The sequence below is a fragment of the Prinia subflava genome, chromosome Z (assembly GCF_021018805.1).
Source record: "Prinia subflava isolate CZ2003 ecotype Zambia chromosome Z, Cam_Psub_1.2, whole genome shotgun sequence".
NCBI lineage: Eukaryota > Metazoa > Chordata > Aves > Passeriformes > Cisticolidae > Prinia > Prinia subflava.
Window position 1 is genome coordinate 84,116,751 of NC_086283.1, and position 17,225 is coordinate 84,133,975.

General features: G+C 43.7%; 1 protein-coding gene across 1 annotated transcript in view; it reads left to right on the plus strand.

The window, feature by feature from the left end:
* The first annotated feature begins 3,359 nt into the window (after positions 1-3,359).
* TARS1 (threonyl-tRNA synthetase 1) overlaps positions 3,360-17,225 on the plus strand; it is a 35,628-nt gene continuing 21,762 nt past the window's right edge. The window contains exon 1 of the mRNA XM_063421437.1: positions 3,360-3,880. Within this exon, the coding sequence (XP_063277507.1) occupies positions 3,425-3,880 (456 nt within the window). The 5' untranslated portion in view covers positions 3,360-3,424. The remainder of the gene's footprint in view (positions 3,881-17,225) is intronic.

Consider the following 17,225-nt stretch of genomic DNA (forward strand, 5'->3'; position numbering starts at 1 on the left):
TGCCATCGCCTTTCTGGTTGGGTGCCATCACAGACATAAACCTCCAGATGTGCTGCTGGGGTGACTCATGTTCAGTACAACCCTACCCTTCCCTACGCTAGGAGAATTATACCATGCATAGCTCTGTCCTACTGATTATGGCAGAGTAATATAATAATTTCCAGAGCAACAGAGCAAGACATATTTCATGACCATTGTGAAGTATACTAGCATGAAGGAAAATAAAAAGAAAAAAAATTTCATACAATAAAATTTGGAGCAAATATTTTCCAGATGCACATCAGGAATGAATTTGTCTCACTGTTCTTAATTTCAGTATAGGTGAGAGATTTCCTTGTGAAATGTTTCCTTGCTGCTCTCCCAATTCTTCCTTGACTTTGCCTTTGTAATTTACTTCTATCATAAAAGTACAATCTGTAGATGGAATCAAAGGGATTCCCACAACACCAATAAAAGACTTTAAGCAAAAGGAATAAAAGCAAGAGAGTGTGTGGGGAACTACTTTAACATACATTAAATCTTATTTTGTAAGCCTCTAAAGGAATGTAAGGGAAGTAATATTAACTGTTTGGAAGGGGTTTCTAACCCAGCAGGAAAGCAAAGATTATATATTTCAAGATTCTGAAGCAAATAAGCTATGGATATGTTTCTCACAATCTTCCAAAAATGTAAATTCTGTATTTAATCTGTATCTGTACTTTACCATTGTGTATGTACAAATGTATATGTGCAAACCCATACAAAATGTCCTCCCTCCACCACAATACACTCAGACTACAGTAATTCTAATTCTAATATGCTGAATTAATTGATTAGGATTATTGACTCATCCTGAAAATACTTTAGAGTGTAATTCCAGTTTAAAGAAATAAGAGTTCCCTTTGCTACACACATCCCTTGGACTACGTGCTTATATATTTAAGGACAGGTCTGCATTTGTGAACCTTACAGTAAACCTGAGCCTACAACATGAACTCTGCAGCAGGCTTACCTGAGCCAATAAGGAAGCTTGAACTACTAATCAAATTAATTGTAGACAAAGGCTTAACTTTTATTATCATATTTTTCATCATTATTTTTTTATGGCCCCAAGACTTCAGTCGTTCCACATGGCTCCAGGGACTGAACACACAGTCTCTGGTACACAGGAGTGAATGGCTGAGTGTGCCTCTTCCTCCCAGGCATCTGAGAGGTCAGTGCAAACCCCCAGCCAGCAGCAACCTAACCCCTGGGGCCAGCCTGTCCCGCTTCCCTCAGGACAGCTGGCGGGGCAGTTTCTGTACCAGCTCCAGGGGCGTTTCAAGCTAGAATCCTGAATCTGCTTGAAAGCGCACTCCCAGTCAGGGAGTTCAACGAGGGCTAACCACTCACGTGGGACCCCAAACAGCAACAGCCTTTGAAAATTAGAGAAGGTGAGGGCTCAGAGCCAAGGACAGAGTCACAGCAGGTAGTGACACAGGAGTGGTTAAAAACTGGAAACCAAACAAGTGAAAACAGTTGTAGAAAGTGCACTGGACAGTGTGCTGTTGCCCACAAGTGCTGCTGCCCCACTCGGGGAATTTCCAATGAGTCCCCAGGACAAACAGAGACCTTGACCGATCTTCAGACCTCATCTGGTGCACCGTCCACATGGTGTAGAACTCTTAAATATTGTGGTAACCTGAAAGATGCCATAAGCAGCAAGGCCAAAGAAATCTGCCAGGTGAGTCCTGTAGTCAGTCTTTAAGGTCAGAAAGGAACAAGTGGAAGCTGGAGGGCCCCATTTGAGTGGCAGGAGTCAGAGGACAGATGAAGAGGTGAGATGGAAGGAGGCACCCCACAGGGCACTATGGGGAGAAAGAAGAGGGCTGGTTTTGTTAAGTAGCAAGTTGCAAGAATTGTGAAAGATCGAATGTCTCAGCTCAGCAAAGCATTTCAGACCAAGGTGAAACCAAGCTCTCTTCACTGACTGTCAGCCCGGTGTGACGAGTGGGGCTGGGGTGAACACTTGTCTTTTCCTGCTGCAGGCATACTGTAATGCTCTCCAGCACCAGGAAAGCTACATACACACACACTTGACAAGCATCTTTCCCCACACTGTGGTTTCCTCCAGCACTGACACATTTATTTCTTTCCATTCATTATATTTCTCCAAATGGTACTTAAAAGGAAAGCTCCATTTTAAGCACCTACTTCAGTGAATACAGAATTAAAGAGCCCTATACTGTTAGACCTCAGTTATCTTGCACACTCTGGCATGTTAATGATTTCACAGCAGTATAACATCTGCAGTGCAAGGCTGCTCCATTCACAGCCCATAGCACCATAATACCAGTTCTGCCTGCCACACACAGCATGACCTCTATCTGTCCAATTCTGATGCTATTTTAAACTCTCTACAACATGATATGTAAGAATTATACAAAAGGCTTTGTACACCCATGGCTTTCTTGGAAAGTATCTAAGGACTTTAACTTCACCCTGCACTTCACTTCTGGAATACATATTTACTTTTTGCATGACTTACTGGGGAAGCCTGAGACTGGTAAAACCCTCTCACAGAAAAAAAAAGGTGTTTCTTTTCTATAAGCCCATATATCCAGCCACACATTGCTAGGCAAGATCTCACTTTAAAGCACATCTAACTGTAAAACCGCACGTTCCAAAGCACTTTGCTTTGCTGCTTCGTGATGCAAAGTGAGCTCATCCAGCCCAGACGTGACTGTCCCAGATGTTTTACAAGCCACGGTGTCTGTCAGTGACAATATCACGGCATGCACTCAGGTGTTTCACATCCACACATCCCCTGAAATTGCCATTTCCCTTAAATGCATCTGTTATTTACGAGGTACTCGACAGGGCTCCTAATGGAATAAGTCCCAAAAAGGTTTCCCGCTGCAAGGCACAGTGGGTTGAGAGGAAAACATCTTTGCTTAGTCCCCGAACTTAGTCACTGCAAAAATCTTAGAGAGTAAGCAAGAGATTTGCTGCCCTGCAGACGTGGATAATTTTGGGTACACCGGACTGCCAGCAGAAAGCTGATTTCTTACCATGCCACAAAGCCCTGCTAGGGTGGTCCCCGAGGGCAAACCGCTCTCTACGGCGTCAGGAGGCAAAACTCTGCGGGCAGAGCTTTCACTCCGGGCTGCTGCTCCCATCCGTCGGGGAGCGCCTGGCCCGGGACTGCCGTCACAGCATGGCAGTGGGTTTCCCCACGGGCGAGGACGAGCCGCGACTCTTTCCCTCCCGCAGGTCCTTCCCTCCGCGGGATACCCACCGCCCCAGCGCCGCCGAACGCCGCGGAGGAGCCCGGCCGGGCCCTCCGCCGCCACTCACCCCTCTCGCCCGTCTGGAGAGCGCGGACGACGTCGTCGATGTCCAGGTGCCGGCTGGTCTCGTCGAAGCTGTGCACGGCCATGTGGAAGGCCTCCTCCTGGAAGACCACATGGACGCCCTCCATGGCGAAGTAGCAGCTGCGCTCGGGGTTGCTATCGCTGTAGAGCAGCGTGGCCCGGTTCCACTGGTGGTGGCGGAAAAGGGCCAGCAGCATCTCTCCCATCTTGGCGTAGGCGGGCGCGACGCGGGTGAGGTGCGAGTACTCGCCGCCCTTGGCGCCGAAGCCGGCGGCCAGCGCGCCCGCCGACAGCATCGGCACGTCCCAGTGCGCGGCCAGCCGCGCCACCGGCGCCGCCGCGTACTCGCACACCGGCCCCAGCAGCAGGTCGGGGCGGCGGCGCTGCAGGGCCACCATGTCCACCAGGCTGAACAGGGCGCGGTTACCGCACGCCGAGTCCTCGTAGGTGAGCTGGAAGGCGTAGCCGGCCGGCAGACCCGCGCCGCTCTCCCGCAGGCTCCGCACCGCGTACTCGATGGCCGGCCGCACCCGCCCCAGCGAGAAGAGGTAGGCGTCGTCCTGCGGCAGCAGCACCAGCACCCGGATCAGCTTATCCTCCTCCTCCTCCTCCGCGCCCGCGGGGCCGCCGCCCAGCGCCGCCCGCGCCGCCAGCACGCAGCAGAGGCTGCCGAGCAGCCAGGGCGGCATCGCGCCCGCCCCCCCGAAGACGCCCGAGCTCCGGCAAACTTTTCGACACCCCTTTCCCCGCCCGCCTCGAAATTGTGCGGTCGTGCTTTATTTCTCAGGTGTTTGGCGGATTCACAACCTGCCCCTCCCCACCCCGCCTGCGGGTCACGGACGGAGCATCTCGGCTCTGCTTTTCTCGTTCTCTTATAGATGGATGACTATTACTATGATCACTTTCCCCCTCACGCCGGATCTCCCCGCGGGGCTGCCGGGCTGCGCCTTGCCCGCTTAAGTAGCGCGGGAGCGGCGGCGGCGTCTCCGCACGCCCGGCGCGGCGCGGCCGGCTTTGTGCGCAGGGAGGAGCCGGCCCGGGCGCTCCCTCCGCCCGCCCCCTCCCTACGGCCCCCCCGCCCCGCACACCTCCGCGGGCGGGCGGGCGGGGGGTGTCCTTATCGCATCCATCTAGCACTGATGTGTGTGTTTCGCGTACCTTCCTGCTCGGCTGCTGCCCTCCCTTGCCAAGCAAGTGGGGCTGCGGAGTAAAGGATCCCACTGCATTTTCATTCTTTTCTTAACTATTTTTGGGGGTTGCTCCAGCCCGCTTAAGCTGTCCTTTACTGCATAAGGAAGGCTTTTGAGGCACGCCGAGGGCTCAGGGGTGGGCTCTCGGCAGGGCTCGGGGATCTGGGGAAGAAGAGGTTGCAGCATCAGCACCAGGGGGATGCAGCGCCTGAAGGGCGCTGCGGCAGAGCACAAGCAGGGCTGCCCTACTCCCGTCTCCTCACCCGAAAAGGTGCCCGTGCTTAAGTGCCCGCTTAAGTCGACGGGAAAGCTGGCAGTGGATCTGTGACCCCTGCCTGTGTCCCTTTGGGATCTTTCTGAGATCCTCGCACCAAGAAGGTCTGGATGCCAGGTTTTGTCATTTCCCACTGTGCTGAGAGACAGTTTCATGCCCTAAGCAACAGAGGTTAACCTCAGTGAAGAAGAGGTCTGAGATTATTTTACTGGGAAAAAAAGAACTTTTGGAATTACTGGGACAACACTTCCTAGTCCTGGGAGCATCCCTGTTCAGTTATACTCACTGGCCTAAAACTGCAATGCTTCAGATTTTGTTAGCCTTTTCTGGAATAAAGTGATGTGAAACATGCAAGATGTTTTGTGGCAGTAGCTTTGGAACACCTGATGCTTTTTGACTGCAATATCCTAAAAGACTGTGCTCTGTGGAGCTTTGTGTGCCCTGAAGCAACACACACCCTGAAAGCCAGAGCAGGGCTGCCTGGTTTGATGTTTTATGGTTGCTAGAGAGTGCCAGGTTTACATTCGAAAGGTAAGAGAACTGCTCCTGGCTTTAGAGAAGGGGTTTGTTTAGTTCAGCACAGAGGTCATTGCCAGGGCAGTATGTGTAAACTTAACTTTTGTTGTTGCCTTCGCTGTACAGGCTATGAATGGGAAACCTGCACTCCTGTGGTGACCATCTGCTCACCTTTAAGATGCCTCAATTAAATAAAGAAAGCTCAAAGCACTTGTGCAATTACAACCGAGAAGTGGAATGAAAACAGCAGATAACACTATGTACAGAAATAATCATCAACATTTATCTAACAAGGCTCAGTAAAATAAAGAAGCTCAGAAATTCAAAGATGGGTAGTGTCTCTGAGAAATGTGCCTCTCGTAGTTTTATTTGATTACTGAATCAAACTTCAGAGTGTTCTTGAAGATTACATAAACATCCACCCTACTGAAGCTGGTTTTGTGTGTTCCTGTGCTGTAAGTTATGTCAGGCATTTTTTGTTGTAAACGGCTCCGTGTAACATAGAGGAGATTAAGCAGGATGTTACAATATACAACACACCAGCCATCTTTACCACAAAGCTTGCAAAAACATTTTCTTAAGACACATTTTGAAATGCTGACCTTTGTAGTCATTGCTTTATGGTGACCTTACAGATGTGTTTACAGCACCAAAACCTGGTCAGATCTCTCTTGATTTCCTTCTTCACCCTACAGAATATCTTTTTCATTTTACATGTGAGCTCCATACTCTCCTAGCAGTCTTATTTGAGTGTAAGATGTGTAAACACAACAGAAGAGATAGTAAGCCCGTAAATTAAAGGGCTGCTGCTCCTTTTGAGGTAAAGTGCTGCTGGGAATGAATAAGAGTGGGACAAGCAGGGCCAGGATGGGGCAAAAGAAGAAACAAAAGGCATCTAGCCAGTACTGTGTAGAAGTAGTAGTGTCAGAGTCCAATTTCAGTGTTTTCATAAAAACATTTGGCTCACACTATGTGGTTCTTGCTCACCTAAGTAACTGCATTGAGTGTTATGGGAGTCAGTGTATCTATGAGTCTAGAGTGCTATAAACATTTCTGTTTCCCTTTGCCCTAAGTGTTTTTAGAAAGAAGAATCCCGACCTGTGATTGACTTATTTTTCTGAGCCAAGAGGTTATGCATGAGAATTTACTTGTTAATCCCAATTCAAAATGTCAGTTAATACACCGTCATCAGTTCACTTACAGTATTTTCCATAGTTATAAATTCAACATTTCTCCACAGACATTATTTTTTTTCAGCAACATAAATGCTTTTTAATAGGAACAAATCCTGTAGTTGTGGATTTGTAGCAGGCAGAATGCCCACAGACTGTAGTGAGAACAGAGATTTCAGAATAGTCCATTAAGACTAAAGTAATTTCGGACACAGACTATTTTCTCCCCAGAAATAACTCAAACACAAGTCAAGAATCACTTGACTTGCTCCAGCTAGCATTAGTAGCAGCCTAAGCTGCCTGATGCCAATTCAGATTTTTTTTTTCCCACACAAGGGTTTGCTGAAAACACAGTCCCACCTACAGGCTGAAAAGAAGAAATGCTTTAACATTGCCCGTACTGCAAATATACCCTGACACTCAGACTTGCAAACTCTTTCCCTGTTTTTAAAGAAATAGCTTATCTTCTTATTTTAAGGAATCTATACTCTTATGGAATGTATGTAAAAGATTCCTAAAAGCATCATGATGTATCTTGTGTCTCTTTTTGTGTTCTGTGACCTTATCTTCATATATTTCTGTTATGTAAAAAAATCAACATGGTTTTCAGGTGAAAATACTGCAGCATAAAAACCCAAGATGAGCCAATCTGATGCTAAAATAATAGATGGAAGTGGGACTTTTTTTTTTCTTCCTTTTAAGTGACACCGAATTCCGTGGAGATATAAGAACCACAAGATCACAAAAGTGGATACAAAATATAGATGTACATACATACAGATATATACACATACATGGAAATAACACTTTGCTACTGTTGCTCTCTGAACATCATCCACTTCACAGTAGAAAGTAAAGGCATGCAGGTAGATGTAATTTTTATTTTATGAATGAGATGCTAGGATGAAAAAGACTGGCTTCCACTTTTTCCTTTTCCATAAATAGTAAAGGTTAAACTTCTTGTCATGAATGTTTAAGGAGAAACAATTTATTTGAAACTTATTTTCTGCTGCCTGCCACTCCAGACAATATGCAACATGGGCAAAATGCAGCTTTATACACAGCAAAGACTAGTTGCATTAGTCATTAGTGTTTTACAGGACACTGGTTCCACTGAAGCCTGTGAAAGAACATGATGATCAGAAGTTGACATCACAACCTTCCAGATAACTTATTTCTAAGAATAAAGATGTTATTGCAATTATTTTCACTTAAAAAAGCATCCCCCAAAAGCTTCCTATTTTGCAAGGACTTGTAGTCAGGAAAGTAATATTAAGAATGCAACTCTTGCATTCTTTTAACAGTGTAACCTTACACATTACCTTGAATCATACTTCCTCTCTGCTAAACTCACTTTCCTCTTCTGACTGGACTATGCTATAAAATGCTCACTTTGTTTAGGCAACCAATTTCTATATTTAGAGATAATATCTGAATATAGATAATGTCTGGGTATAGAACAGACTTTTTTGCTAACTAAACTAAATTAGGAGGATCTAACTTAGTTTTGTCTTGGATCCAAGTTCTTCCTGTGATTTTCACTCTTGCTTTCATTTCCATGTCTTAGACAGGTCAGGACTGGATGGTCACTGGAGTGCACCAGATGGTGGCCACCTTGTTCCTCAGGCATCTGCCTCCATCAAAGAACTGTATCATAGTTTGAGAAAAGAGTGAGTGGTGAAATACAAACATCAGCTGTGCCTTACCAATATCATGGCATTTCTGTCCAGAGGATTTAAAAAGCTTTGGAGAGCAAAGATCATTTCTGCTTGAGATCAAGTAACCCTACAATAGGCAGCCATATTGCTTGTATTGCTTGTAAAAAAAAAAAAAAAAAAAAAAAAAAAAAAGAGTAAGAAATACTATCAGTGTCCCTCTAAAAGAGAATTGGGATCAGATATCCCAGACCACTGACAACCAAGGAGCTGCATTGCTGTTATGTGTAATCTCAAGACAGGAATTATTCCAAAGTCTACTTTCACACGTATTCCCATTCCCAGAAGAGAAACAGAAGTTTCACAAGTAACATAAAGAAACCAGACACCTGTACTTCGTCTGGATATTCAGCTCTGCAGGATGTGCCAGTTTACAATTATATCATCTCAGGAACTGATTGATCTTCAAGAATATTCTGAGGCAAAATGTGGATTATTTTTAAACCAAATCAGTTCATTGATATGGTTTGTGGTTGTGTTGGCGCAGCAGAGCAAGAGATCTGAAGCAAGAGCAGCAAGATGCCAGAGATGAGAGGCAGGAACTCCTTTGTGGAAATTAGTACTGAGATCCCTGCATGTCTTTTCTCTTGTATGTTAGTTAGTGATTAAATTACACGGAATGCATGGAAAAAACATTTTTAATACTATTGACAGATCCTATTCCAATGAGCGGATACAGAAATATTTTCAATATTTAATTAAATAAAAATAAAATAATCTACAATAACTAAGAATGTGGTTCAGGAGTTCTGTAATTTCTGGTTCATTAAAGCATTAGTGTGGTTTAAAAAAAAATGAATGTATGGACTTGGTGGAATACATTGTTGTCATTTGTCATCACATCACAGGAATGGAACAAATAAGATTACTGAGTGAGGCCAAAGCTCCAGGAACAGATAAGTGGATGGAGTAAAACAAAGTACAGAGCAGAGTGGGATGCAAATAGTCAATGAAGAGATACAACAAAGCAAATCAAAACAGAAGGTCTTACAATTAATGCCAAACTGGCCATTTCACACATCAGTTAATACAATTTTATTAGACCAAGATGGACAAGGGCTCAAAAAATAAAGTGAATAGCACTTCAGAGGTTCTAGCTCCTGCTAAAAGGCAGGAACTCAGTAGTGATCACTTCTACCAGAAGCAGAGTGGGAGGAAATGGAAGTGTCCTCATCCTCTATGCAAACAGAGAAAGGCCTTTTGGAAGTGTGGCTTCTATTCAGACACTGAGAACAGAGACCTCTGGAAAGTGATATATTCTTTATGTGCACTTTATCATGTATTTCCTAAGAACCTGTTTGTTCTTTCCATTATTTTTATATTTTGCTCTTGCTGACAACGTAAGTGTTTTTATCACACACACAGAGACAAAAATCCTGCTTGAAAATATTTAACTCATTCTTGTACAATTATATACTAAGGTCAAAAGGACATAAGCATTCCTCATATTTGTAAAAAAATATACTTCTTCATGTCTTTTGCTGACAAAGCTGACAGAAAGAGTAAACATACGCAGTGGTAGAAATGTTAGCGGGAATTAGACATCTTTCTGAAGAAGTAAGCAATTCTAGACTTCCTTTTCCCTCTTAAATTTTCCCAACAGATTTCACATTTTAAAAATGACAGAAAATGTTGGGGTTTAATTATTTTTGTCTTCAACCTTAATTGTTATACTGTTCTTCTAACACCAGACAGATCTTTTTAGGCAGATGTGTGTGGCTAATTTAGTTTTCTCAAAGGCAGCTGGGGGCTGCTCCAACATAGGACAGAGAAGAGCAAGACCCCAGTGTAATTTTTAGCTGAAGTAGGACTATTAGGTTATTGTGTACAACTTCCAAAATTAATAGGACTTCCATGAGTAAAAAAAAAAAGGAAAAAAAAAAAAAACAAAACCAAAAAAACTTCAGATTCATATATGTTCTGGCAGTAGTTAATGTGAAAGACAGGGCTTTCTGGCTGGGTTCTGCTGCCAGACTTTACTGCCCTTCCAGATATGGCAGGACAAGTGCGTGAGTATATGCTATTCACCCTCATTCTGTCAGCCTGGTTTGAGTGTAAAAGGCATTTCTGCTAAACTAGGTCACTAAAACCAGGCTACAGAGCAGATACACATGAAGAAATGCCAAGAGGCTGGAGGGGGTGATAATCTCTGGTAGAGAAAACAGCTCCAGGTGAGCTGCAATAACATATTTCTTATCGTAACGCAGCTGCACCCGAGATGGCATATTGGGCTCAGGTGATCTAGATGATAAAATACACAAAAGATGTAGAAAGTATTTATAGTTTACTATATTTCCTTCTCTCATGGTTAACCCTTGGTGTCAACATTAAACCATGCCATTATTTAAAGGTGATTGAACCTATGAGGTTTATGAAAGGAGAGCTTTATGTAACGGCACGGGCTGTGTACAATGAATGATGCAGTGCTTTCCTTGTGAGCGAGAATCACAAGACCCAGAATCATGCCAAACTATATATATTAATTACTGAACACTTCCATGATTAAATGAAACCGTGTTAAACTAGAAGGATATTTCAAGCTGGTTCTACCCTGAATTTACCCTGTGTTTGGTTTTTGCCCAAAAAGTCATTAGCTGTTAATGAGGGAGGAAAGAGTACATGTTAAAAATCTATGACCAACAAACTGGATTTTGATTCCAAATTTTGAAATCAAAGAAACAATTTGCTGCTGCCCAGTGCTTTTCTGTTCAGGGAAGTGTACAGAAAAGCAGGACAGAGTATGGAATGGAGCTGCTCATCATAACAAGCCAGCAACTGAAGGTGAGTGAACGATACTGTGCTGTTATATCAGCTGAAGAGCTCTGTGTCAGGTCTGAGCAATAGTCCTCTCTGCTCTACAGGAGTACTGTGCTTGCTTTAAGCATCATTGTTTTGAGAGAATCACAGACTGGAGAGTAGAGAAGGGAAGAACCAGAGTCTGTAAGCATGTTTCCTGAGACAGATTAAAATGTTAAGTTTGCTTAGTCTAGGAAAGAAAAGACTGAAAAGACATGTTGTGGTCCTTCCACATGGAGCAGGTGTTTTAAAGATAGTGATGGGTTGGTTTTTCTGCTCCATGGTACTGCCAAGACATCCCATCCCATTCTTACAAGTGAACTGTGTGCCCCTGGAATATCTTTTTCCTCTGACCAGCACCCAACAATGGAGTCCCTCAGGAATCCACCTTGTGGCAGCTACTGCTAACTAGGCATTTTCTGTTCTCTAGTCCTGTAGTTACAAAACCTTGAAATAATTTACCAGTTTAATATTATTTTTATTAATAGTCCAAATACTTCCAAGTGAAAAGGACACAAAGAAAAGAGCTTTTATAGAACTTGTCACAAGGGGTCTGACAAAAATCGCTGTTATGATGTACCTCTTTTCATCAGCTTTCATGTGTTCCTTTATTTAAAGCGATGTTACTGGATTGCGTCCATGATGTTAATGAGAACATCACCAGAACATTTGAGTCATAGGTAAAAAGAGAAACCAAGAACAGACTTTTCAAATAAAATAAGTTTCACTGGAAATGTGTGGAATTAGGTCATTACTGTAATGAAAAATATAGTGAAAGAGAACAAAATCCTAGAATGCAATATCTGACTTCTCTTTGTTGTCTGCAATTTCCTCCCAAAACTGTCAGATGGAGCATTAGCAGAAGATAATCTGCAGATAATTTCCAGTGCTATGGAGTATGACACATATTGCCTGGAATAAGAAATTGAGTCTGGAAAATCAATGGTTATGGCCTGTACCTGGGAAATTACTAGGAAAAGCATTTCCTGCTTTTGATTGCATTATGTAGAAAATTCCTCCATGTGCCATGTCATGCACAGAAAGAAGACTGAGGAACACTTCGATCTCAGTAATGTGAAAATCAGTGCATTTTCTGATAAGAGTATCAGGAATGTTTTCTGACAAGGCTTATTTTTTTTCTTTTTGTGCTAATTATTTCTTAAATTTTAGAAATAATGAAATTTATCTTCTAATTGTATAAGTACTACATAAGTATACCCATGACCTGCCATTACAGAAAAAAAATTTGTTCTGAGGGAAAAAAATATCAGTGATAGCTAGAAGATAAAAAGGGGATTCCATTACGATAAACATATCTGTAAAAACCCACATTCTAAGACTCTGAATGCTGAGATGTGTGGAGAGTCTTTCTGAAGCATGGCTGCATAGCAAAGGCCATGATACTGTTAAACTAGTTAAGATTTGACTGTGTGTACGTGCTGGACGTGAAGAAGCAGCAGGATGGACGTGATGAAGAAGCAGAAACATAAGCATAAATTTATGCAAGTATAGAGAAAATTGTAATTATATTGTAAACTGCAAGGCCTTCTGAACAAAGAAAATGCGTCAAGATGCTGTAAACCAATCATGAGCTATAGTTTTGCAATATGCATAAGCTAATTAACAATACTATAAAAGTGTAATTAGATCCAAATAAAGCTGAGACTTGCTGACCATGATAGCATGAGGCTTGTCTTCCTCTGTTTTTTCTAACAAATGGTGACCCCGACGTGATAGCACGGCGATACCACGAACAGAAGACAGAGTAGGGTTCGGGTCCTGCATGCAGAGGGACGGCTGAAGAGCAACAAAACGTGAGAGTGCTCCGTGCCCTGAGCGACCACATAGGTGGGCTTGGCCGATACGTGCTGCCGAGACCTGGAGAGTCTGCAATAGCGCTAACGTGAGTATGGACAGGCAAGCGGCATATGATTTATTTACAGCGCTTTTGAAAAAGCGCCACATAAAAGAACTAGATTTAGATAAAGAGTTGCCTGAACTTTTAAAGTATGGCTTCTCTCAAGGATTTTTTATTAACCCTCACACTGTTCATGAGCTAGTAGAATGGAGAAAGTTTGGGGATAAATTATGGGAGTTAACTTTAGACGATGATAAGACAGCAAAGAAAATGAGTAAACTATGGAGAATAGTACATAATGAGTTGTTGTTATATCAGGCAGAAAAGAAGGCAGCAAGGGAGATAGTGACAGCTCAGGAAAAGAATAAGGATTACAATCCTGACTGGGGCTCTGGTACTCCTAACCCTCCCATATTTAACACCATACATATACCTGCATCAGCACCTCCTTTAGCGATAGAAGAATCTGACCGGGGAGCTGACAACAGAGGGGAGCCTCCACGTAGCCCAGGGAATGCCACCTCCGTATCACCTCAGCTGGCTATATTCCCAAACAGCCAGGAGCCTATCCCTAGGGCAGAATCTGACCTTGTGGGGGCCATGGCTAGGGAACACCGCGAGGTATGGGCTGCTCTGGCTCGACAGGGCGCTGAGCAGGGTGATAACGACATGATGGAGGCCGCCTCTAGTTGTTTAGCTTTTCCAGTTATTTTTTCACCAAATCCAGCAGGAGGTTTGCAGGCAACAGTTACAGTTTTAGATTGGAAAATATTAGCGCAGTTACGCTCGACGGTAGGGCAATATGGGGTTACTAGTGAGCCTGTAAAACAGATGCTGGAGTATCTTTTCAATGCTCATGTTTTGTTGCCGAATGATATAAAAGGGATAGCTAGACTTATTTTCACACAACATCAGCATCTGTTGTTTAATGCACATTGGCAAGCGGAGGCACAAGCTTCGGTAGCTGTACAGAGGGGACAAGGTGATCCGTTACAAGGTATAACACTGGATGAATTGTTAGGATTGGGAAATTATCAAACTATGGAGGCTCAAGCACTTATGGGACCACACAAGTGTCGGGAAGCTATGACAGTAGCTAGAAGGGCTATTGCAAGGGTTAAAGCTTGGAGGGAGTACCCATATATATGGGAATAAAGCAGGGTCGTGAGGAAACTCTGGGATCTTTTATAGACAAAGTTGCAGAAGCTATAGATAGAGCGGGTGTTCAGGATTACATGAAAGGGGCATTGTTAAAACAATGTGTCCTTCAAAATAGCAATTCACACACTAGGTCTATGATAAACACTATGGCAGGGGACTGGACAATAGCTGATTTGTTAGAAAAAGCAGCAACTGTTCCATCAGGGACTCAGGCATTTTTAGTGGAAGCTATAAAGCAATTAGGCTTAGGATTACAAGAACAGGCAAAAGCTTCACAGACGCAGGTAATGGCAGCTTTTGCTCCTCTCTAAGTGGCAACGGCTAGCACTGGTTCTCGCCCCTCCTCCTCTGGTGCTCATATAAAATGTTTTCGTTGCGGCAATAGTGGACATACCCGGAGAGAATGTAATGCTGCAGGAGTCTGGTGTGCAAAATGCCGCACTGACTCACATAACACCCACGCCTGTCGACGGAGATCGGGAAACTTCAGGACCAGCGTGAACAGCAGTCGCCGCGCTGGGACACAAATAGCAGCTGCAATGCCAACAGTGCCAACCAACAACTGCAACCAGCCACCAGCGGGAGCCTCAGCATGGACGTGGCAGCCTCAGTAGACGTCACCATCATGACCACGCACCCTCATAAGATCCCCACTGGACTTATAGGACCTATTTTAATTAATGGACAACCAGTAGGTGGACTTTTGCTGGGACGCTCCTCTACAACTATGCTAGGATTATTTGTTTTACCTAGTGTCATTGATGCGGATTATTGTGGAGAAATCATGATTATGGCTTATACTCAATTCCCTCCTCTACAAATTAAAAAGGGACAGAGACTGGCACAATTGATACCTCTTCCTCAATTGGCTAAACATATTTCTCCTATGCGACATGAAGCAAGAAATCAAGGGGCTTTTGGCTCCACAGGAGGACTAACATTATTGACTATAGATCTTTCTACACGACCTCGGAAGATAGTCGAGTTCCATTTTAATGGACAAGTTATAAAACTTGTAGGATTGTTGGACACGGGAACAGATTCTGGTATTATTGCTCCAAGTGAATGGCCTCATGCTTGGCCGCTGCAGACAGCTGCCTCAACAGTGACTGGAATAGGAGGAATGACTTTAGCCAGCCGAACACCTGTACTCACTGTAGTCATCGATGGAAAAAATGCACAAGCATCTTTTTCAATTACGACACTGCCACCTACTGTACAATGTTTAATTGGACGGGATGTGTTGGCACAACTCGGTATTGTTCTCACCAATGATCACCCTTTGGGGTAATGGCTGCTGCTTGGTCTTTCCCCATTCCCCTCACCTGGAATACAAAAACTCCAGTGTGGGTTAAGCAGTGGCCACTGAAAGGGGAAAGCTTACAACATGCACATGCCTTAGTGCAAGAACAACTTCAGCAAGGTCACCTGAAACTGTCTACCAGCCCATAGAACACTCCTATATTTGTCATAAAGAAAAAAATCTGGAAAATATCGACTGCTTCATGACCTTCGTGCAGTAAATGCTCAAATGGAACCGATGGGAGCTCTTCAACCAGGTTTACCTAACCCAGCTATGTTACCACAACATTGGCCATTGCTAATAGTGGATTTAAAAGACTGTTTTTTCACTATTGCATTGCATCCTCAGGATACACCTAGGTTTGCCTTCACCTTACCAGCTGTAAACCGTCAAAACCCTAATCAAAGGTTTGAATGGACTGTATTGCCGCAAGGGATGCGCAACAGCCCCACCTTGTGTCAGTTTTTTGTTAATGCAGCTCTACAGCCTCTCAGACAACAGTGGCCTCAGGTTGTCATTTATCATTATATGGATGACCTTTTATTTGCACAACCTCAGCCTTTTTCGGATTCACAAATTCACCATATTCAACAGACTCTTGCTAAGCATAATCTGACTATTGCCCCTAAAAAAATTCAGCGATCTTCTCCATGGAAATACTTGGGATGGACTTTGACCGATCAGACAGTTACTCCTCAAAAACTGCAATTTCATCACAACATCACTACATTACATGATGCACAAAAACTGTTAGGAAATTTACAGTGGCTCAGACCTATGGTTGGGATTCCTAATGAACTAATTGATCAGTTACGCCCCTTGTTGAAAGGGACTGATCCCACACAACAGGTGATTGTTTCCCCTCAGCAGCAACAGGTGATTCAACTCATTGCTGAGTGCATTTTACAGGGTCAGGTTCGCCGGAGATCTTTGGACCTCCCTATTGACTTAGCTATATGAATGGGTCCCACTCACTTTATGGGTGCATTGATTCAGTATTTAAAGAAAACGGGGGAACAATGGGTGCTTGAATGGGTTATGCCCCCACTACAACAACATAAGACTGTATGGCAAAAAGTTGAATTACTGAGTCTACTCATCAAGAAAGGACGTCAGCGTGTGTTACAAGTTATAGGTTTGGAGCCTGAAACAATTTTTCTGCCATTGCAACGAGATACACTGGATTGGTATTTGGCTAATTCTGCTGAATTACAGGAAGCACTATTAGGCAGCACTAGTACTATCGCGCCTAATAACAGCAAGGCTCCATTGAAATGGGTAGGGATGCAAAAATGGATGTTAGTCCCTAAAAGAAGTGACAGGCCCATACCAGGAGCACTTACTGTATATACAGACGCTGGAAAGAAATCCCGTAAGGCTGCTATTACATGGCAGGAACAAGGTTCTTGGAAAAAGAATATGCTGTCAGCTGAAGAGACAGACACCTTGCAAACACGAGAGCTTCTTGCTGTGGTTTGGGCAATATCTCATTTTGCAGAACCAATTAACATGGTGACTGATTCACTATATGTGGCAGGTGTTGTTGCACGAATAGAGGATGCCTTTATTAAGGAAGTACAGAATCAAAGACTCTATCAGCTTTTGGTGCAGTTGAGAAAAGCTTTACATCAGTGAGAACAACCTTATGCAGTAATTCATATTCGGAGCCATAAGTGGAACGTTGGCCTAGGGGAAGGAAATCAACGAGCGGATGAACTTGTGTCTGCAGTTACAACAGTGCCATTACCTCAGCATGTGTTAGCACGAGAGGCTCACTCTATTTTCCATCAGAACGCAAAAGGACTTCAGAAAGAATTTCATATTTCACATGCTGAAGCCACTGCAATTGTCAGAAGCTGTCCTATATGCTGTAACCATAATGGAGGTTTAGGGCTAGGAACAGGGGTT